The sequence below is a fragment of the Zingiber officinale genome, chromosome 4B (assembly GCF_018446385.1).
Source record: "Zingiber officinale cultivar Zhangliang chromosome 4B, Zo_v1.1, whole genome shotgun sequence".
Lineage (NCBI taxonomy): Eukaryota > Viridiplantae > Streptophyta > Magnoliopsida > Zingiberales > Zingiberaceae > Zingiber > Zingiber officinale.
In genome coordinates this window covers 32,386,920-32,410,834 of record NC_055993.1, presented here as the reverse complement: position 1 = coordinate 32,410,834, position 23,915 = coordinate 32,386,920, and the positions used below count along the sequence as shown (strand labels likewise).

At 34.9% G+C, this 23,915-nt stretch overlaps 1 protein-coding gene across 1 annotated transcript in view; it reads right to left on the bottom strand.

The window, feature by feature from the left end:
* LOC121978185 (protein transport protein Sec24-like At4g32640) overlaps positions 1-22,832 on the bottom strand; it is a 72,578-nt gene extending 49,746 nt beyond the window's left edge. The window contains exons 1-8 of the mRNA XM_042530561.1: positions 21,663-22,832; positions 21,185-21,421; positions 20,914-20,988; positions 20,743-20,841; positions 12,586-12,697; positions 8,061-8,188; positions 6,893-7,012; positions 1,032-1,112 (exon numbers count right to left, since the gene is read on the bottom strand). Of these exons, the coding sequence (XP_042386495.1) occupies positions 1,032-1,112; positions 6,893-7,012; positions 8,061-8,188; positions 12,586-12,697; positions 20,743-20,841; positions 20,914-20,988; positions 21,185-21,421; positions 21,663-22,637 (1,827 nt within the window). The 5' untranslated portion in view covers positions 22,638-22,832. The remainder of the gene's footprint in view (positions 1-1,031; positions 1,113-6,892; positions 7,013-8,060; positions 8,189-12,585; positions 12,698-20,742; positions 20,842-20,913; positions 20,989-21,184; positions 21,422-21,662) is intronic.
* Between the last annotated feature and the right edge of the window lie 1,083 nt (positions 22,833-23,915).

The following is a 23,915-nucleotide window of genomic DNA, read 5'->3' as shown; positions in this document are numbered from 1 at the left end:
GTCTAAGACATGAAGAAGCCATTGAAGCAGCAACCTCTGACAAAGTAGTTTGCTATCAAAGATGTCCGCAGATCAACCTCAATTGCTGAAGGACGAGTCAAACCCTTTTTTGATTGAAGGTGCAGGTCCAGAAAGAAACTGGTGAAGCAACATTTTCTACAGAAGTGACATGCTGGTGCACGACGTCTGCTAAGGACAATGCCAGAAGACAAAGAAGACGCCATCGAAAAAGACACTAACGAAAAAAACAGACAACCATGAGGAAGACATGAAGGAAGGAAGACGCTAATGGTCATCCATCGAAGACGAAATATGAAGAGGAGTTTTTTAACCCTAAATTTACCTAACGTGCATAACCAGAGTAAGCGGAAAAAAACCAATTCTAAGAAGTGGAAATTGCAAATTTCAAACTGAATTGGTCTGATCCAAATTGCACAAACAAAACACAAAGAGGAGTTTTTTAACCCTAAATTTATCTCATATTTTTAATTAGAGTAAGTCAAATTAACCCAATTCTAGGAAAGGGGATAATTTTTAAACTGAATCAGTCTGACTTGAATAATATAGGACCAATTTTTGATCGATTCCAATTCAACTATGGGTTTTCAATCAAATTGTCTCTGAATTGAATCAAATCAGACGATTCAAACTGCAAATCATCTGATTATGATAACCATGCTTTGAACTGATAAGTCATGGAATCTTGTGCAGGCTTAGTTAATAATGCTAAATCAACATTTATTCACATGATTAGCATAAGAAAAGCCATGTCGGTCCATTTTGCCAAAATCATGAATTTTGCCAACTTAATGTGTTTTATAAAAAGGCTAGTTATGCATTCATGATCTCCCATAGTTTCAACTTATATTAGCCTCTGAAAAACGTGTTGGATAAATTTCAGCACAGCTGATACTATTTAAGAGGTTATTCAATTAGCTCAAAAAAGAGAATAAGTCCTTGTTCAAAAGCTGGAGAAATATACAATTCATAAAGCAAATGCTTGCATAAATAGAGAGCTATTGACCACATACCTGCTGCGAGGCTCGTCTCAGATTGTAAAAATGAATACTGCAATCAAAAGTTGCAATACCGACCATTGTCCTTGGACCATCCTGTGAAGAAGCAAGCATGCTTAAGAAGCCAATCAACCATCAAACAATATGAATGCAAATAAAAAAAAATCTGAGATGACTGATTCGCTTCTAATGGCCCCATGAAAGTTTTGAAAACCAATTCAGGTAGCAAGTAGTCAGGCATATATATATATATATATATATATATATATATTAATCTCAATGCTTTTCACACATTTGTGGTCCAAAATTGTAAATATAGTAAGGGCATAAATTCACGTACATTATAATGATAATTCCTACAATATATGGGGCAGTCTTATACGATTATAATAATAGTAAGTAGTTGTACAAGACAACATTATATACATCCTATCCATTATCACAACTTCACAATAAAGGGTATTAATCATCTATCAAAAAGTCAACAACTAACAATAACAAAACAAATCATATTTCATATTGCAATCAGAAAATCACATAACATAAGTATATAAACATATAATCAAATGGAGGAATATGGTGGGGTTGAATAATTAGGATTCTATTCAAGTTAACTAGTTAGATAAACAAACTATTTTTTTAATGAAGTCACCTAGACAAGTGGCCTAGATTGCTTAGGCAAGGCACCCAAGTCGGTAGTCAAGATGTCAAAGACTGGTTCATGAAACACATGCCTCGAAAATACCATTTAATCAAAGATTGGTCCCCATCCACTTCCACCTAGGTGGCCACCTAGACTACTTTCTAGAACTATGGATCATATAATCATAACCTATATCATAGTTTAAAATTTTGAATCGTGTCGGTCGGCATTGACAAAAATTATCATTTCGTCAATCGATCGACACTAGCACCACAAGTAAAGGACTCGCGGCAGCACACGGAGTCCGCAGGAAGCCGCACAAAGGTCGGGTGAGGTCGGGGGAAGGCCAAGAGAAGGCCGCACTAAGGTTACGAAGGCCCAGAGGCCACGAGGAGGCCTCACAGAAGGCCTAGACCTTGCGGTTAGGCAAAGCCTTCAAGAGACCTCGCGGTCTCCCAAGAAAACACAGTGTTTTTTTCCTTTCTTTCTTATTTTAATTTTTTTAATTGATTAATTTTTTTAATTATTAATTCTTTTTTCTTTAATTTTTTTATTTTTTATTTATATTTTTAAATTCAAAAATCAAAATTTTTTCATTATTAATTTCTTTCTCTCCATCCATCCATCCACAAAAATAACTATAAAAATTAATAAAAAAATAATTTTTTAAGGATAGAGAAAAAAACCTAATGATAGCAAAAAATTAAATATAATATAATTTCTAAATACTTCAACAATTAAATTATTGTATATATAAATTTAGTTTAATTTTTAATAGATTAAAATAAATTTAATTTAATTAAATTTAAACATATTTGATCCTAATTATCATTGTCTACTTAGATGCACTTCAATTAATCATAACTTTTACTCAATCCTAATTTTTAAAATATTAATTTAATTATTTTTTATTTTTTAAAATTGTTTAAGATATAAATAGTAGGGTAAAACTACGTACAATCAATCCTTTCCTGCGACCCCGCATGGCGGGAGCTTCGTGCAAAGGTTGTTGTTTTTTATTTAAGATATAATTTTAAATAAGATAAAATTTGGTATTTAAAATTTTTTGTATATTCTAACTTTTATAATGTTGATAGAGATTGAGAATTAAAATCATCCTTCAAGATTATAATATATATACACTAAATATATAATTTATACAACACTTTTATATATTCTCAAAATAAAAAAATTACATTAATCCATAAATAATTTGAAGTTTTCAAATAAATATAACATAATTAATCCTTAAATTCATCAAAATATATCTAAAGATGTCTAAACCGAAGATAATGACCATTATAAATGCAAGGTCTCGGACTTGATACCTCTACAATGAAACTTAAAATTGAAGATCAATCTTCATCATCATTGTAAATACAAACTCTTAGACTTGATACCTCTACAATAAAATTATAATTAAAACTATTTAATTATGTGTAATATAAATAAAAATATAAATTTTAATTTATACATTCAACAAGTAGCTGTTGTAAAAGATTCAATAAGCATCAAATATTTTATAACAAAATATAAAACTAATTAAACATTCAACATCTTAAATATAATTTAATAATAGCATTTATAGCAATTAAATATTAGTAAAAATATTTTTAATTAATATATTTTATATTTCAAAAAATACTAAACTATATCAACACGGCACGAATATGGTACCAAAACTATATAGTTCCCATCATACCAAAACTCTGGCACGGATCGAAAGTTTAAACTATTGGATCAAATTAAAAGCATATAAAAGGGATGCCAAATTAAAATGTTCTAGGAATAAAATAAAGATAAATATAGATCAATAAAAAATAAAATAAAATCATAAAACAAACGAGGTTCTTGTCTAAGGTGGAAAGCCCTCAAGGTAAATTTTATGTTCTACTGCCATGTCATTGTGATTATAGAGGATGCATATTTGTTGAAGATGGACCGATACAACAAACAATGCAAATACCTACTTATCTGTTTCATTTTATGAAAAAAAAAACAAGTGTATTAAACTCAAGTGTCACCTATATTTGATGAAAATTTGAAGTTTGAGATTCATTGGTTACATTCATGAATAAAATAATTAAAGTTTTATGGTGAAAATTTTCACTTAATTATATCTAAGATTAACAATCAAAGTTTTTATCCCACTAAGTGGGATCGGCTATATGGATCCTTCTACGCCGACTTAATCCCCTACAATATCATAATCTATATTAAATGAATTCTATCATATTTAATCATTGTTAACCAAATCTTCTTTGGTCTCCCTCTTCCTCTATTAATGTGTTTATTTGTCAAGTTCTTACATGGCCTAACAGGAACATATGTGGCGTCTAAGTATGTGTTCATATCATCTTAAATGTGTCTCTCATAATTTTTCCTCAATAAGTGCAACCTCAATTTTCTCTTTAATATTTTCATTTCTTATCTATCCATTCTCATGTCTACATATTCAATTGAACATTCTTATGTCTGCAACTCTCATCTTTTGCTTGTATCATAGCCAAACATTCAATATCATATGTTCCATAGCCTAACACATAATTCATATAACATAGCAAGTCTAATCGTCATTTGATAAAACTTCTCTTTAAGGTTTAAAGGTACCTTGTGATCACAAAGGGCGGCTGACACCCTCCTCCATTTCAATAATCATGCTTGTGTCTTATGTAAAACAACTCTATCAACCCACCCCATCCTTTTACAAAAATGATCCTGGCTACCTAAACCTCTCGACATCTCATATCTTAACAATAGTTTTTCAATGTTTTTAGCTAAAATTCAAGCTTAGCATTTAACCCTTCACATGTCTCATCGACTAAATCAATGTCATCTGCAAATAATATGCATTATCTTGACCGTGACAATATTTGAGGACTAGAACGATACAGTTTTGATACCATTTTGTGTCATGCTGATATAGTTTCAGTATTTTAAAATATAAAATATATTAATTAAAAATAAAAATTTAATCTAAATATTTAAAAAAATACAATATATATATATATATATATATATATAATATGGGAAAATTTTATTAGGGTTAATTACGCCTATTTAAATTATCCCTATTTTAGTTATGAGTTGATTGGAATTATTAACATTAGTTTATTTAATTAAAAGCTAATTTCGCCTTCTGTGCCTTCTGTACCGCGGGGGTTGTGCAACGTAACCACCATGACCACGGGGTTCGCACGACACAATCGTCGAGCTATGCTTCCGCAATGGCCGCGGGGATCGCGTGACTCCTCCGCAACAACCATGGAGCCTCGGAACCTCGGGTGTGTCGATGCCAATTGGGGGTAGATCAAAATATTTCACCCATACTAGGTGGCTTGGCACAAGATTTTAAACCATGGTCTTAGACGTGTTTAGTGAGTTCATCCATGACTAGTGTAAAAAAGTATGGACTCATAACTGATCCTTAATGTAACTCTATCTTTATAGAAAAAACTTCGATTAATGCACCTAGAGTCTTCATGTTTGTCATTATATCTCATACATATCCTTAATTTTTTCAATATATGCTACACTCATGGTTTAAAGTATCGTGTCGAGACAGTCAAAACGAGCGAAACATCTCGTTCCGCTCGGCGACCGGCACCAGCACGACCCCGACACCAGACCCGCAATGGCTACGGCGTGTTGCGCGACCCCATGGCCGAAGCAAAGGGGTCTCTCGACCCCGCAACAGCAACGGAGGGGTCGCATAACATTTCCGCTGTCGTCGCGGAGGCATCGCACGACCCTGCGACCGCTACAAAAGGGTCGCACGACCACCGCAGACACGCCGGAGGAGTCACGCGATCCCTGTGGCCATGGCTTAGGGGTCGCACAACCCCGCGACAGCATCAAAGTCACGTGAGCTCGCGAGTGGTGTCGGATTTCGGATTTTTTTTAATTAAACTTAGGTTAATTATTTTAATCAACTTCCAGCTATGATGGAGATAATCTAAAGAGACTTTATTAAACCCTAATAAAATTATCTAATTAATTTTATATTTCATTTATTTTAATTTAAAAATTATAATAAAAAAATTTATTTATTTATCTATTTTCATATCTTTTCCTTTTTTTAAAGGTTATTTTTTATATTGTTTATTTTTAAAATATTTATCTTAAATATTTTATTTTTTAATTAATATATTTTATATTTAAAGAATACCGAAATTATAAGCACGGCACGATACGGTACCGAAATCGTATCGTTCCAGTTCAGGACCGAAACCTTGGCACATGTCGAAATTTTAAACCTTGGCTACACCAATACTTTTCTTTTCTAAAATTCTCAACATAAATTCCCATGGAAGTGGAAGTGTCATAAGTTTTTTCTAGGTCAGTGAATATTAAATTTGCTTCTTAATTATATATATTTGAGTAAAATAAATGCCAATTATATAATGGTTCAAGAAGTGTATTTTAACTTTTTGTTCAAAATTCCAATTAATAAAGTCAAAAGACAACTCAGTGCAATTTTAGATGACAAATATATAGGAAATGGTTGAAAATACTAATTAGTAAACCTAAAGGGCAACCAAGTGATACTCGAAATTGCACCTCCTTGGTGACACAGCATATGAGCAACAATGTATGTTTTTAAAAGAGGATTCAGTAAGCTATCTAGTATAACTATTACCTCTGTGCTCACAATGATATAGTCATGCATCAATGATCCTAAAACTTATTTCTACCGATAAACAATGCAGCTATCATGTGAGAAACCTCTTAATGAAAGAAGGATCTTCATAAGTTCAGAAAAAGACAATGTCTATATTATCTACCTTTCCATTAATATCTACATATTTGTGTATATATCGTGTAGAATCAAATTTCTATTATATATAGAATATATGTCTTCCTTTCCTTTAAAATTTTTAGCCTTCAGATGTTCTGTAACTTTCTTTTTTTAATATAAGAAAAGCATGGAAAACTTATTTGGTAATGTAATCTTCTACTTCAAGATGGATATCATGTTGTATAAATGTGTATGCTAAACAGGAGCAAAATATCAACTCCAGGACCAAATATCGTATGAAACAATTATGTCTTTCCCAATGAAATAACGAACCAAAATACAGAAATGGCAAAGTCTAGGCAGTTAATGAGGATAAAATAAACTCCACATACATTCTTCAAAACTGAACTGTTTTCTAAACCATCCGCCAATGTGCTACCAAAGTGTAGTTACATAAGGCATACAAAAGAAATAGCCAAACGAATCAGAACTTACAGGAAGATCCGCCAGAGACTGACTGATTGCACTGCAAGCTGCAGCAGTTGCACCAGTTTGTACAGCATTCAGTGAAACATCAATGAGAAAAAAGAAGACAGCAGGCATGGGATCACGAACCTGAAACCAGATAAAGGCTTAGATACTCAAGTTTAACTAATTATTGAGCACATGATTTTTTTCTATGAAATAGCCGTTATATAGAAATTTCTCATTGTGCACCGGTAAAATGCCCATAAAAGCAAAAAGAAGGGTGTAGCCTTAGCAGATACAGTCACGAGGTCACTTGGATTCATTCAATTGGTTGGTAGATTGGGCAATTGTGAGCCTGATATAAAGTCTGACATGATATGAATTTTACACATTGGTGGAAGATCACTTGGTAATTCTTATCGACGCATCAAAAAAAAAATCAATAATATAGTGATTTCTAAGGGAACTACCAAAGCCTTAGCAGCAATTTCTTCCTTGCCTTCTTTTATTATAAGAGCATATACAACACCAACTTCTTTGCTCTTTTGCTAAAAAAAAATCTTGAGAATTTGTACTACTAGCAACCATCTTTGCCTTACCTTGTCTGTATTTCATTTTAAGTAATGTGCATTAGTTTCAATAGTTACTTTCTTGTTTATGAGTCTTGACATGGTTGCCTACTCCAAAGCCCAATAGTGAAGGAAGCACCAATGGATCTCCTTCAGAATCAATGAATTCTTTATGTTAATTATAAGTTCGCCACTCAAAAGTCCATCGAACAAAGTCAGACCAAGAAGTTGGCAACTCGGTTTGGGGATGTTGTGTATCACTCAACACATTAGAGCAATCACATACAAATACAAAGAATCATTAGTCTCCAAATCCATCTCATTTTTCACATCTCATCCTCAAGAAATACCATAATATCAAGGAATCGACTAGAGCAATTCTTCCCTGATACAAGCATAGGAGGATCCTGTCACCTCTCGAGCTATTTTGAATTCAGAAAAGGTTCCAAGTGAAGAAGTTAAATTAGAACTAGTGACGAGGAATCCCATTCCATTCCATGAGAGGAACACAAATGAGAATAGTATGATTTTATCCACAAAACACAATGAGAATCAACACTGTCATTCCTATTTGTTCCCTATTTTTCAAGAGCAACACAATATAAAACAGCTGAGAATTAACAAACCATGTATTCTTTCGTAGCAACAAATTCAACTGTTCCTTTGCAAAGTTCAGGCCTTTCATCTGCATCACGACGCCTACCATCTGGCCCAAGATTACAGTAGTAGTCCCGTGGAGTTTCATTGGTAAAACCTGCAAAAGATTTGTACCAAAAAATTAAACAACTAAAGATGAATACAATAAAGATGCACTGAAGTGCACAAAAAAGACAACCACAAAAAAGGCTAAAGCTGAGGAAAACCAATATTTTAAAAACCTAACTGGTTTAACCAGTTGACAATTGCAGGTTTACATAACCCTGCTGCACAAAAATGGAATATGCATTTAAAATGGATGGCTGAATATTACATATATCATGATCATCCCTTCCTTTTAACCAAGAGAATTTTTATTTTGCATGTCCAATCATAAATTTTGGATTTCTATAATAAATTAGAAAGGTAGCAAGTATATTGGGTTCCTAGTTCAAGCATAGATAGCATAAATCATGGCTCGAATGCCATTTATCTAATTGTTGTCGGAGAATTTGCATCAGGCAGAATTTGCAGTGTTGTCATCCCTTTTTCTCCAAAACTCTAAAATAATGTCTCCATCTCTCCACCCCTCTTTCTCTCTTCCCCCTCTATTTTAGATTCATTATTTCACCTCTCTATGTACCTTTTATCTCTTTTTACGACAGGATATACAAAACATTCTTCCTCTTAATCCAAATTATGCCTCTCTCTTTTGAAGATTCATCACCTCACATCTATGTCCTTTTTCTCTCTTTATCTCTTTCATAAGCCACAATACAATGCGTTCTTCCTCACAATCCAAATTCTAGGATGTATCTCACTCTCTCTCTTCAATGTTACAAAGATTAAAAGAGATCCCATATCTTCAATGTCCAAAGACTACATCATATATGGATTTAAATGGGTCAAAATTTGGCGTGTTGTTTTTTAAGATCTAGTGTTGGATGTTTTGGTCTGTCATAAATCTGAAATTAAACTCCGCTCGTGACAACCTAGTCATGGTCAGTCCCAAGCCCAGATTAAGGAGGAGGGTTGTGTTAGGTTGTCAGCCAATGTTAAAACTATGACAAATATTCAATGAATGGAACTATTAAATTATTGTGCTAATGCTAGGTTTTTCCTCGGAAGGAATGCATTGTAGGGTCCGACTGTAACCTCTCGGCAAGAACCGCTACATCTCCAGAACTCAAGTGTAGTGTTAAATATGCAAGAGTTCGCGTTACCAACTGTAACGTATCGGCAAGGACCGCTACATCTCCATGAGAACTTGAGTGTAGTGTTAAATAGGCAAGAGTTCTTACACCATGGGTTGGATAAGAACAAATATGATAGGAAAATTAATAATATAAGATTTGAAACATGAAACATAGGAACCCTCGTAAATCAATGGAAGTAGTAGCTACGATGATTAGGAGAAGAATTAGTATGTTGTGTGTACAAGAGATAAAATGGGTAGGCGAGAAGGCAAAACTGCTAGAGAACTCGGGTTTTAAATTATGATACACAGGAAAGACTAATGCAAGAAATGAAGTGGCTATTGTTGTAGATAGTTCATTAAAGGATGAGGTTATAGGAGTAGTTAGAAAAGGGGATAGAATTATAACCCTTAGATAATAGTGGTGAAAGAAACTATGAACATAATTAGCGTATATGCACCGCAAGTAGGATTAGATGAAGTTACCAAATCAAGGTTTTGGGATGACTTGGATGAAATATTACAAAACATTATGCCAAATGAGATGATTTTAATAAGAGGTGATCTAAATGGGTATGTCGGATTGAAAAAATGAGGAATATGAGAAGGTACATGGGGGTTATGGGTTTGGAACAAGAAATGAGGAAGGGAAAACTATATTAGATTTTGCGATAGCATATGACCTTATATTAGCTAATACGTTTTTTTTAAAAGAAAAGAACACTTAGTCACGTTAAAAAATGGGAATAATAAATCACAAATTGACTTTCTTATGGTTAGGAAGAAGAATAGAAAGATTTGTAAAGATTGCAAGGTCATCCCTGGAGAAAGCTTAACTACCCAACATAGGTTAGTAGTGTTGGATATACGCTTCAAGCATAATATCAATAGAAAAAAAATATATACAACTCCTAGAATTAAGTGGTGGAAGTTAAATGATAGGAAACAAAAAATATTCAAAAAGAAGGTATGAGTACAAGCATTAGGTGAAATATATGGTGATTCTAATATAACATGGGATAAAATGGTATTAAAGTTGAAAATAATAGCTAAGAGTGAACTCGATGAGTCAAAGGACATGCATCATTAAGTAAAGAATCTTGGTAGTGGAATGAGAAAATATAAGAGAAAGTGTAGGAAAAATAAATAGCTTATAGGGAATTATATCAAAATATATTTGTAAGAATGAGAAAAACCTAAAAAAATATACAATAACCAAGAAAGAAGCTAAGAGAGTAGTAAATGAAGTAAAGAATGAAGCTTTTGAACGATTATATCAAAAATTGGATACAAAAGAAGGGGAAAGAGACATTTATAGAATAGCTAAAGTGGGAGAAAAGAAGAAAAGAGATCTTATCCAAATAAAATATATTAAAGATGAATATAATAGGATACTAAGTAAATGAGAGAGAAATAAAAAAGCGATAGAAGAAGTATTTTCATCAACTTTTTAATAAAGGTTTAGGTGATCAACTTAACTTAGCTAATTTAAATAGGTCAAATGAGCATAAAAATTTAAATTTTTATCGTAAAGTTCAAACTTAGTAGAACAAGCTTTAAATGGGATGCACAATAGAAAAATTGTTGGACCAGATGATATTCCGATAGAGGTATGAAAGTGCCTAGGGAAATAAGGTATTGAATGACTTACAAAATTATTTAACATGATATTGAAAACGAAAAAAATGTTTGATGAGGATAAGTACTCTAGTTCCCTTATATAAGAACATGGGAGACATACAAAATTGTGCAAACTATAGGAGTATTAAACCAATAAGTCATACTATGAAATTTTGGGAAAAAGTAATAGAAAAAAGATTAAGGAAGGTAATCACGGTAACCGAAAATCAATTTGGGTTCATGTTTGGAAAGTCGACAATAGAAGTTATACATCTTAGACAATTAATTGAAAAATATCGAAAGCAAAAATGATATCTATACATGGTATTCATTGACAAAAAGTTTATGATAGAATCCATGGAGAATTCTAGAAAAGAGAGGTTAGCGTAACATATATAGAACTAATTAAGGATATGTACGAAGATATAACGACTAGAGTAAAGACTTCAGGCAGAGTAACTGAAGCAGTTTCAATAAAAATATGGTTACATCAAGGATCAGCTCTAAGTCTCTATCTTTTTACACTAATTATGGACGAACACACTACACATATTCAAGACAGTATCGTGATGCATGTTGTTTGTAGATGATATTATTTTGGTAGATGAAACACATAAAGGAATAAATGCTAAACTAATTTTTTTATAGAAACTTACGGGAAACACTAGAAGGGAAAAGTTTCAGGCTTAGTAAACTAAAGACAGAATATATAGAATTTAAGTTTAGCAATATTAAATATAATGAGACAATTGTTAAGATAGGAGACGACGAGTTGCCCGAAACCTTGAAGTTTAGATATTTAGGATCATTTTTACAAAATGGAGGAATTGAGAGAGATGTCTTACATAGAATACAAGCAAGATGGTTGAAATGGAGAAGAGCGTCGAGTGTTTTATGTGACCGTAAAGTACCTCTAAAACTTAAAGGAAAATTCTACAAAACTGTAGTTAGACGTGGTATGTTATGTGGAGTTGAATGTTGCGCTATGACTCGAGCACATGAACAGAAAATAAGAGTTACAGAGATGAGGATGTTAAGGTGGATGTGTGAACATACGAAAATGGACAGAATAAGAAATGAGAGCATTAGAGAAAAAGTCGGAGTTGCATCTATTGAGGAAAAACTCCGAAACACTTTTAAGATGGTACGGGCATGTACTTAGATGACCAATAAATATTCCAGTTAAGCGATGTGAAACTATGACAAACACACATATCAAACGAGGAAGAAAAAGATAAAAAAAAAAAAAGATTTGAACTTTATTTAAATATAGATGATGATATAGTTGGAAATAGAGCTCAACGGCGTAAAAGGATTCATATAGCCAACCCCCCCTAGTGGGATAAGGCTTGGTTGTTGTATATATCTGAAATTAACATTTTGAATTGTTATGAATCTATTAATTCACTGTGTTTTTTTTTAGGATAGGAGTTTCTTCTTTCTTGAGGTAACAAAAAGATTTTTACAATTATCTGTGAAAATTGGCTTGTGATTATGGCTGGTTCAGGCAGGTTTTAGTGTGTTTGGCCAATTTTTTAAATTCGGGCTTTCTTCATGATTCAAAATAGAATGTTCTTGGTTAAAAGATAAAGAACTGGCCAGACCATGCTGGTGTTTAAAACAACTAAGGAAAAAAGATAAAGAATCTGAAGAGTTTAAATGAGATGCATGTGATTCCAAACTAAGCGTAAATTACTCACCACATAAATTGCAAATAAATTTTTGCCCATGATCAGTGAACCTCATGAAAGCATTTATATAACTTTTGCATCTAGAACACCGAATAGGTCCACTTTCACCAAAGTCGACAACCTGCATTTTCCAGAAAGGTGAAATTATTTTTAAAAAACAGATGTGAAATCCATTTAGATGAATTAGAAATTAAAATTATGGCAGAATAAGGCATTAGCACTAACTGAGGGAAATTAACTACAAAAGACATGATAGAAAGGGATTTCAGAACTGCCAAAGGTACAAAGAGACATATTTGATATTACTTTGTTTGTCAAGGAAGCATAAACAATTTCAACAATTTCAACAATTTCAGATTAACAATTAGTTACGTGTTGTTGATTTTTTTTTTTTTTTTTGGACAATGGGAACATGTTATCAGTCATCATCTAACTTTTATATGTAAGCCACATTGTTATAACAATAGTATCAGAAGTTCTAAAGTTAGATATCGGCCACATCGGATCAATTGGATAGGTGGAATTGGTAAAAAATGTAAAAAAAATAAAATAATCATAAATGGAAAGATATAATAACGATATTAATAAATAAATAACAAAAGAATGATGTGTCTTATATTTAATTTGAAAAACCTAAAATAAATTAAATCTTAGAGCATTCAGTAAACTAAATTAAAATCTTTCTTGTCCACTTGAATCTTGTTTCATCAAATTACATTAACAAATTGATCAAATTATTTAATTAAATCTGATTTAATTAAATGATACAATTGAAATATGTATGATTTAAATTATATAAAATTAAATAAGTTTTAATTAACTTAATTTGAATTTATTAAACGAGAATAGACTAATGGGCTAATAGGTTATTAATAATTGATTACTGCACAAATAAAGTAAAGAAATTAACTACCATAAAAATATTATACATATTAATAGTTATTAAAATTAAAAGCCATAGAAAGGAAATACATGTTCGCTTCTCCTCCTCGTAGATACTACATGGCAACAATCCTTGGGCGCATTCAATTTCCATGGTTTAGAAGTCATGCTCACAAAGTGCTAGTTCTCAGCGCTTCGACAGCTCTCATGGATGTTATTGTCATCGCTAGTGGAAGATTCCCAAGTCGACCAGCAAAATCAACAATTTTGTTCATCTTGTCCCTCATTCCCACTAATTTTACCTCATTTCATCGATTTATACTGCAATTTCATTATTAAGATTGATTTCTTTAAAACATACAAGGATTTCTCAAATACTTGACCAAGAAATCAGTTGGAATTGAATTATCCAATGTTGATCTTGATCCAATTTGACTGATCCTCATAGAATTGACCAAATTTTCCAACCATGCCCATCACTCTAACCTTAAGCTACAGCATAAATACTCCCTATGCCAAGCTTTTTATCTATATATATAATAATATCACATATAATTCTAAGAATGCCCCTTAAGATAGAGCATAAACATTAACTATGTCAAGCATGGAAAAATCTCGTATCATGTTACGTAAAACGGTCAAAATGTATCATTCTGATAATTAATTAAAACTCAATGCTACTCAGTTCCAATAAATTACTAAAACTCGTACTACTTAATCCTGTGACAATATCTTACATGTCGGTGTGTTAATAATATCAGCAAGCATCATTTCATGTTTATACTTTGTCATCCCTTTGCATTAGACCTGACCACGGTTCGGAACCGACGGTTCGACGGTTCGGAACCGCCGGTTCGACGGTTCCAGGCAGGTCGACCCTTAACCTTAACCGCCCAAGACGGTTACGGTTCACGGTTCAGAACCGCCGGTTCACGGTTCGGTTCACGGTTCGTCACGGTTCAAGATTAATATGTTAAAAAAAATTAAAAATTAAAAATTAAACATTAAAAATTAGAAATTAAAATTTATTGAAAAAAGGGCTTGCACTTATTTAAGTTGCCTACGTATCCCTTTAGGGGAATCAAAGCCCACGTAGTTCTTTTTCATTTTTATCCTTTTACATTTTCATTCACTTCCATTTCCTGTTCCTGTCGTATTTGTTCCTTCAGTATCAAAATCTTCAACTTCGTCATCTGAAAGTTGCATTCCTTGGATTCTTTTCTCCGCTCTGGTCCAATCGTCCAGTAATGCTTGGGCTTCCAATGAGTCGGGAGACAAAGTTGATCGTCGTTCATCTAATATGTTGCCATCGGCACTGAACGTCTGCTCACTGGACGAGCTAAAATTTCTTTGCGATCACGGAGAAGACGGGAAAGCTTTGAGCCTTCGTGACCACCACTTTAAGATATTGAAGTTTTCGCTATCTGCTTCATTAAAATCAAAAGAAGTCGTAAAATAATTCTCAAGTTCCTGTGGAACTTGAGGATCCTCGTGGACGTTTTGTCAGTTCTTTTAATAAGAGTTGTGCTTTTGTAAGTTTTAAATTACTACTAGTAGTTTGTTGAATTCTGAAATATTAATTTGTGTTCCATATTTTGCATAATATTGATTATAAATATCATATAAATAAATTCTAACATTATATATAATATTAACTGGATCAGGGGAAGAAGAATCTTTAATTGGAATTAAAGCGTCATAATATAAAGTTAACATTTCTTGTAAAACTTCTAATTTAAATCTAGGATCTAAAGCAAATGCAATTAAATAAATTTCAGGAATTAAATAAAAATATTTTTCCCATTTAGTTTTCATAGCTAAGATGCAAGGAGATAAAGATTCATTATTAATATGTTCATTTAAAACTAATATTATATTAGAAAAATTTTCTAAAACTAATTGAGCAGTGGGATAATAAACACCGGAAAGTTGTTCGGTTGCATCATTAAATACTTTTAAAATTTCACAAATACTACTACAAATATTCCATTGTTGTGAAAATAAATATATATTAGTATTAGTGTTTTGTGCAAAAAATGAACATAATAATTCTTTATATTGAAATGAATCTTGTAATAATTGGTATGTTGAATTCCAACGTGTTGGTACATCACGTGGAAATTTTTTAGGTCTCATTCCATTAATTTTACAAAACCTACCCTATTGTTTCATTATAGATGGATGAGACCATAAATAAGAAATTACAATTCTAATTGGTTTAATATAACTTTCTAAAATTTTTAAACCATCTTGAACACATAAATTTAAAACATGGCATACACAACGAATATGAAAAAATAAACCTCCAATAATAGGTTGACAAACAAATTTTAGATCATCTATACAAGCGGTATTAGAACTAGCATTATCTAATGATATTGAAAATATTTTATGAGTTAAACCATATTCTTCTAAAATTAAACATAATAATTGTGCGATATTATGAGCATTATGTGATTCATCAAAAACTCTATAAGCTAATAATCTTTTTTGGAGGTTCCAAGAGTTATCGATCCAATGGCAAGTCACACCCATATACGAATGTGTTTGCCAATGATCACTCCAAATATCGGAACATAAAGAAACTTTATTATCTAATTTACTAAATTCATCAATTAAATTCTTTTTCCTTGTTTTACTAATTTTTAATTATACGAGTAAGTGTAGTCCTAGGAACACGTTTAGCACGTGGATTAAGAGATTCTTTACAAAATCTTCAAATGTGCATTTAGATCCAAAACTAAAAGAAAGATGTTCTACGGAAACAAATTTAGCTAATGATTCTCTTAATTTATTATCCGAATATAAAAATAAACCGGAATCGGTACTACCGCTAGTTGAAGAAAATCTTGATAATTGTGTTTGAGAACGGTCGAGTCCATATTCCGTCGGGTGCTTCGTTTCTACATGTCGTTTCAACGACCCATAGCCGCCAGCTTGGAATTTGTAGGAAGCATTGCATTACATTTTGCACGATTTCTCCCGACGGAAGAGTGACTCAAAATGTTTAGTAAAAATAAGACTTTAGAGGAGGAAGTTCCGAACCTTAGAAGTAATTGAATCGGTACTTCCTTGTGTTTGGTGTCGGATTCAAGATGCCGATCTCATCATCACTGGATGAATGTTGGGTCCTCCTCCAGATTCATTATTTAGTTTCCTCCGAACTCGAGATGATGTACCTCATGCCTCCTTCCATCAGAATTGAAAATCGAAAGCAGTGTAGAGATTAGAGAATACGAAAATGAGATTAAGAGTAGAAGACGTGTGTGAAAATGATGAAATGAGCTCTCTATTTATAGAGTTTTGATAGTATGGACACTAAATCATAGCCATTGATCAAAAATCGGTCAAATGATCCAAAAAAAAAAAACCCAAAAACCCTCCCATCGGCTACGAACCGCCCGGTTAGCGGTTCGCCGTTAAAAATTTCGGTGAACCCGGTTCAACGGTTAACCGCGGTTCGCCAGATTTGACCCGAATCGAACTAACGAATCGGCGATTCGGCTCGACCCAACCGGGTCAGCAACCGCCCGCTTGACCCGGTTACGGGCCCGGGCCGGGTCCGGGCCAGACCCGGGCCGGGTCCGGGCCAAACCCGGCCCGGGGTCGGGTCTACTTTGCATGCTAAAATTGAGATAAGATTGTTATTTATTTTGTGTAATTTGTCTCTATACAAAATAATGTCAAAATGGTAGCATTCCAGATGAAAAGCAAAGACTGAAATTAACCAGATATGAATAGTTGTCTTTTTGCTTTTTTTTTTCTTTTTCTTCTTAATCTATTTACTCCTTCCATTTCAAATTCATCACCGGCACCATACATTGAAATGTCAGCGCAATATCAAAGTAACATCATGGCTTGAGATTTTGAACCTTGTGTGTTACATAAAGTAGAAAAATATCACTACATAAAGGAAAAGCTAACTAGGACACTTGATAATGTTGAAGTTGAAGACCAATACTAGAGTCATGACTAAGAAGCTTTATAACGTGATGAAGGTTAGACAAAAGTTGATGACAATTTCAAGAAAGATATTTTAAAAAGATGAAGTTTATGATGATCTAGGCAGCGATTGAAATACCGTTCCGTGCCGCCCGGCACGGACGATTTTTATCGTTCCGTCGACAAACCAAAACTGGCATGTCACGCACGTGCGTCTTGAGTAGCAGGGAGGCATCGCCGGACTCTTTCGATGCCGCCGAGGGCGTTGCCGGACGCCTCCGACGTCGTCGGAGGCATCCGTTGGGCGTCTGCATCGCGGGTGATGGCATCTGCAAGGCGTCGCGACACGATGGCAAAGCGCAAGACGCTTCCAGCGCCACTAGAAGCGTCGCCGGACATTTCCGGTGCCACCGGAGGTGTCGCCGGACACCTCCAGCGCCGTCGCGTGCACACGGGCGTCGCGGGCGTCGGGGAGGGTTACTTTGCAAAACTCGTCGGGGAGGGTTACTCTGCAAAACTAATATTCCTTTAATAAATCAAACAATTCTCATTCTCATTCTCATTCACAAATGTGATATTTTAAAGAGACTTTCATAAATCCAAATTAAATTATCTCAATAAAATATAAAATATATATTTAAAATTCTAAAAAATTTATAAATTTTATTAAATAATATTCTGAAACTGTTTTTTATGTTTTTAATTTTATTTATAAATTCTAAAAAAAACTTTAAAAAATTCTAAAAAATTTATAAAAAATATAATAAATCAATTTTATATTCTGATATTTTTTTACTATTTTAATGTTTAATTGATATTGTAATTTTTTTACTATTTTAAATATATATTATTTAAATTATTAAATAAATAAATAAATAGTTAATTTATATAATTATTATATATAAAATAGTATTTTAAATTAATTTATATAATTATGATTATTTAATCTGGACATTGGATAACTATAAAAGTTATGTACCAATTTTAATTTGTGTTATTGATAGATTAATTTTCTTTAAAGAAAATTGTATTTAATTATTTGTTAACAATATTAAGTTGTTTAATAATAAAGCTTATATAAAATCAATATACAATTTATTTTTAAATTATATACAATAAATATATTGATCTAATAATTACTATATATAAATAAAAAAATACCGAAACCGTATTGACACCGCACGATACGATACCGAACCGTATTGTTCCGGTCTGGGACTGAAACCTCGGCATGGGTCAATATTTTAAACCTTGGATCTAGGGACTTAACCAAGCAAGGCTAGGAACTTAACTGTTCATAATAAAAATTATTGAAGTCAACTGAAAGCCAAAATGGATAACCCAATTAAAAGCCAACGAGATTCAAAAGTGATTGAAAATCAATCAATATTTTAATTTGAACACAACCTAGTATTGATGCATAATTTATCCACTTGTAAAATCTCTCCTACCCTAGCCATGTAACGATCGGCTATAAGCTAACTTTGTGATTTACCTCCCTTCACATAACCTGGGGGCGGGCTGTAAGGGGCGCCTAGGGTGAGTGTAATCACCTTTTGCTACAATGATTTATCCACTCTCCATGTGGAAAAAGAATAATTGTCCTAAGAAGGCTTTTAAAGTTGGTTATGACTTAGTAAAGTCCTGTCTTTAGCTTTGTTTGACCTTCCTATCTGTTGCTACTTCTTTTTGTTGATACTTGTAGCTTCTTATTTTATCACTTTTAACCTCGAACCCTATAATGATACTTAAATGAATTAACATACTTCATATGAGGCTAACTTAGGTTGATAAGATCTGAAAATTGAATAATTGTGATAAATGGATAAAATGGAATCCTAAAACTGAAAACTCCAAGCCTAGTCTAATACGAGAATAGAATGTTGGACCTACCACATGTTCTTGTGGTAGTGTGTTCGCCCACGGTCAATGTTTATTATGCATTCCACCGGTGAGAGGGTTGTTAGCCCATACGTCAAATGATGTTTTACACAATTGGCTCTAGTGATTCACTTCTTAGAAGTGGATTTATCATATGTAGACTATTGATGATATATATATGCATATTGATAATCATATGATTTGTGATATTTATCAATGTTGATATTATACCATTGATAAAAAAATAAATAAATAAATAAAAATTGATTAACCAAGCTGGGTAACGTCAAGCATGTGGTGACCGGCCCGGCACCACGGAAGTTTCCCACTAGCCACTAGGGTAAATCGGAAAGCACTTGTGGCAAGCGGTCCAGAAGCCCAGTATCCCTTAGTTGCAAGTCCCATTTGCAAATCAATGCTGATATTATACCGTTGATGAACAATATATTTGTTGATTAAATAGTAATAATTGAGCAGTTTTCTTAATTGATGATAACAAATGATGATAAAGTTGAAATTCTAAATTTCAATATAAAAATGATAAATGATTATAAATATACTTTTATATATAAATGTAAAGCTCTAAGAAGAACTTAAAGTTATAATAAGAAATTGAGATCTACTCTACTTCCTTGACTTCTTAAATAAGATTAAATTGATGCACATCTTTCCTAATTACCCACTTAGTCATTTACGCTTATTGTTTGCTTCCCTTCGCCTCCAGTTTCGCAGGTATGTTTTTGATATTATAGTTGGTTTTAGCTTTACATAGAGTTGCTCAGAGATCTAGACTGCTGCTATTTCGGGTTTGGTTTTTTTATTTCGTTGTATTTACATTTTATTTCATCTATTGTTTTATCTGTACAATTTTCCTTTTATATAAAGAAAATACTATATATATACATATGAATGTGGGGTACCTTCCAGTGAGAAGGAATTGCACCCCTGGGGCATGACAAGAAATGTTTAAACTCTATGTTGGGACTAACATAGTTTATTGTGTCAATTATCTTCGATGGCACAAATTGATGATCCATGTGGGCTTCCAAATGGAATTGACCTATTCTTCATAATCATGAATAAAATATTTGCATAAATTAGTATGAGTTAATGGATTCTATATTGATCTCTCCTATATATTATGATATTTGTGATTAGGAATCAATATGAATGCACAATGGTAGTGAAAAAAAGTTATATAAACAACTCAAAATAGAAAGCTTTTTTCTTCCAATGTTCCACCTATCCCCCACACCTTAGGATTATTTTGTTAATCCATACAATTTTCAAATGCTAATATTTTGAGTAGTAATTGTTAAGCAAGTTCCTTCAAAAAAAAATTGAATGTTCCTAAAACACTGGTCCTATTTATGTACTGATACAGCAAAAATAAATTGTATTTGTGAGTCGTGACTATTAGTTGGTGAATGAATAAATTAAAAATAATAATACTATTATTACTTGGATAGGCTCCTCCGATTGATGTGGAAGTGACAAGGGTTGCACCATTAAGGTGAGAGGCATACCAGAGGTAGATAGAAGGTCCCCAGTGCATGGAATCTGTCATGAGAATAATTTATTTATAACAAAAGAAAATCACAATCACTAAATAAAAATTAACTAAAACTGCACCTGATTCAGTGTGCACCTCATCAAACGAGGGCTGGAATTTCCATTATCCTTAACAACAAAATTGCTGGTTGCAGGCTTAAAAAACATAACATTGTCAGAAAAGCATCCGTGTTTGTAATAAAGTCAGAAAATGCACATCATTGTCAGAAAAAATGTCACGGTTGTACTAAAAGTAGAAAATGCACATCATTTGAAACTCCAAAGATGAACCCAATAGCATTAGGTAGATGCACAATCCTAACATTCAAATATCACACCTTTGAATACATACCGGAGGTACATTTGCTTGATTTCCCTGACGAGTTTCAAATAGTGTGATTGACGAACTTGGCAAAGGTCGAGGAATTTGGTTTGGATCTATCTTTGACTGTGTGGAGACCTGAGGCCCTGCTAGGGCTGAATGGCCCATAGCAGGTGGGACTGGAGGAATTTGTTGACTTGGCATGCCTGGTGGCACGCCAAACATCCTAGGAGGTGCTTGCACATTACCAGGCAAGGAAGGAACCACCTAAAAGAAAATTCAAAGAAGCCAACCACAACTTTAATTCTGTCGCTACAGTAATCAAAAGTTAAATCAAAGCTAAGCAGCTAGACAGCCAAGTTCGTTATAGAATAGATGAGACTCCTTTTTAATAGTTCAACAAAGCTAAGCAAGAATCCAAATCTCTGAAAATGATTTACAATTTACATTCAAATTGGAGGAAAGTTTCTTACTCGAAGTAAAAAAAAAAAAGACAAATTTCCCTTACCTGTCCTGGCTGAGATGGCCAAACTGGAGAACTAAAAGTAGTGCCCACGGTTGGAGGCTTGGAAAATGGCTGTGAATATGGAGTGGCCATATACGACGGTGAAGATGGCCGAGATGAATACGGCTGCGAGGTTAGTGGACTGACAAACTGTGAAATTGGCGGACCGGTAAATGTCTGAGTGGGTGGTCCACCAAATTGCTGAGAGGTGGGCAGCCCGGCGAAGGGTGGCTGAGGGGTGGTCGATCTGGCGAAGGGCCGCTGCAAAGTAGGCTGTCCAGTGAAGGGCGGTTGTGAAGTTGGAGTTCCTGCAAAGGGCGCCTGGGAAGTGGGTGGTCCTGCAAAAGGCGACTGCGAAGTGAGCGGTCCGCCAAAGGACAACTGTGAGGTAGCCGGTCCGGCAAGGGGCAGTTGTGAGTTCATCGATCCAACCAAAGGACGTTGTGAGGACGGTGGTCCAGCAAAAGGAAGCTGTGGTGCCAGAGGACCAGAGAAGGGTGATTGGGAGGTAGGCGGTCTTCCAAAATGTTGAGATGCTGGAGGGCCTATAAACGGAGATGCGGCAGCTGCCATGGAAGCCCCGGAAGGTGGACTTCCAGGATACTGCCGGAGGCCCGAACCTTGAGTAGGTGCAACAGACGGAGGGGGTGCCCTGATCGATGACGAGGCGGCCAAAGCCGGCGCCTGCTGTGCTGAAGGCGGAGGGAAGGCCCGAGGCGCAATAAATCCGGAATTTGGAGGCCCGTTGCTGGCGATCGGGCCCTGTGGGATGGCCCCTGGTGGAGGCGGGCGGGATGCGAAAGGGGTAGGGGCTGGGCGGGAGGATCCGAGGAAAGTCGGCGCGAACGGAGGCGGGATTGATGAGGAGGCCATCGGTTGGCCGATCTGGGGAGTTTGAGGGACGCTGGTAGCGTTGGGCACCATCCCTGGACGCTGCCTAGGAGGCCCCAGGGCGAAAGGCGGAGAGGTCGACTCCATGATGTAGTTGGAACTTCAATCGGGGAGAAAATCCTCCAGATCACGGAGACGGGAGGAGATCGAGATCTGAAACGCAGACGACGGGAGAGGAGCTAAAATGGTGCGGACGCAGGTCGGAACAGGCGAGCGTCAATAGGGCAGCGGAAATTCGTTAGGAGGTGAATATTGGGAAACGACGGATGTGGCGAGAGTTGATTGGCACAATAACGTGTACGGCGACGGGTGCGTTGGAGCAGTGGAGAACTGAAGAGGTGCGTTTAAGGGGGTTTCGCTCGACCACGAAACCAACAGCGACCTCAGTCACGTGGCATAAGCCATGGGCAAGGGGCCGAGTCACGTGACTAAGGAGACCCGGAGGCTGGAGCATCCACGTCCATTTGAATGAGTGTTATATATGGATATTTATTTTAAGAAAAATGATATGCATCTCGAAACTGCATCTTGAATTTACGCCGCGAATGATGTGGCTTTCTGCGTGGACAGTGACACGTCAAAGTCTACATTTGGTTTTTTTTCTCTCCCCGCTCGTTTCTTTTCTCGCCCCGGCTCGCGCTTTCTCTCCCCCTCCTGCCCTAATTGGTTTTTTTCTCTCCCCGCTCTGTGCCGTCGCTCTTTCCCTTCGCTCGCTGCTCTCGGCCCTCTTGCCCTAGCATTTTCTCTCCGCCTCCTTGTCGTCGCTCTTTCCCTCCGCTCTCTGCTCTCGGCGCTCCGCCTCTTGCCGTCGCATTTTCTCTCCGGCTCCGTGCCCTAAATCTCTCGGCGCTCGGCAGACTTGGATCCTTCCTTTCTCTCAGCCTCTCCCCTGCCCTAAATCTGCCCTGAATCCAGGTATGAGGTGTTTTCCTTAGCTGATTTTTGTCCAAATCGATTCGATTTTCTGCTATTCGGACCTTAACATTGCTCGATTTCCTGCTGTTTAGCTGCTCGGCTCTCCCTGTGTGTTTTTTTTGTTGTTGTTGTATGTCATTGCAGAGCTATGCTGACATTAGGGATTGTTCTGTACATTCAAAATTCATTGTGATGGAGATTCTTGCTTTGTACGTTAATTTGTTTGCCTGTGTATCATGGAGATAACCAACCATCAGTTTTCCCTTGTGTGGCAATAACATTAGTGCTTCCTAAGCTCATAAGCTATCTGCCGTGATATGACTATTACAATGGATCCGGTTGATATTTGTTATTTGGATTTTGGTTTTTGTTTTAGAGTTTTGTGTGTTTGGTTTATTAATTTTTTAAAATAAAACATGATATCAGCACAGCTCTGTGCTGACAAACATC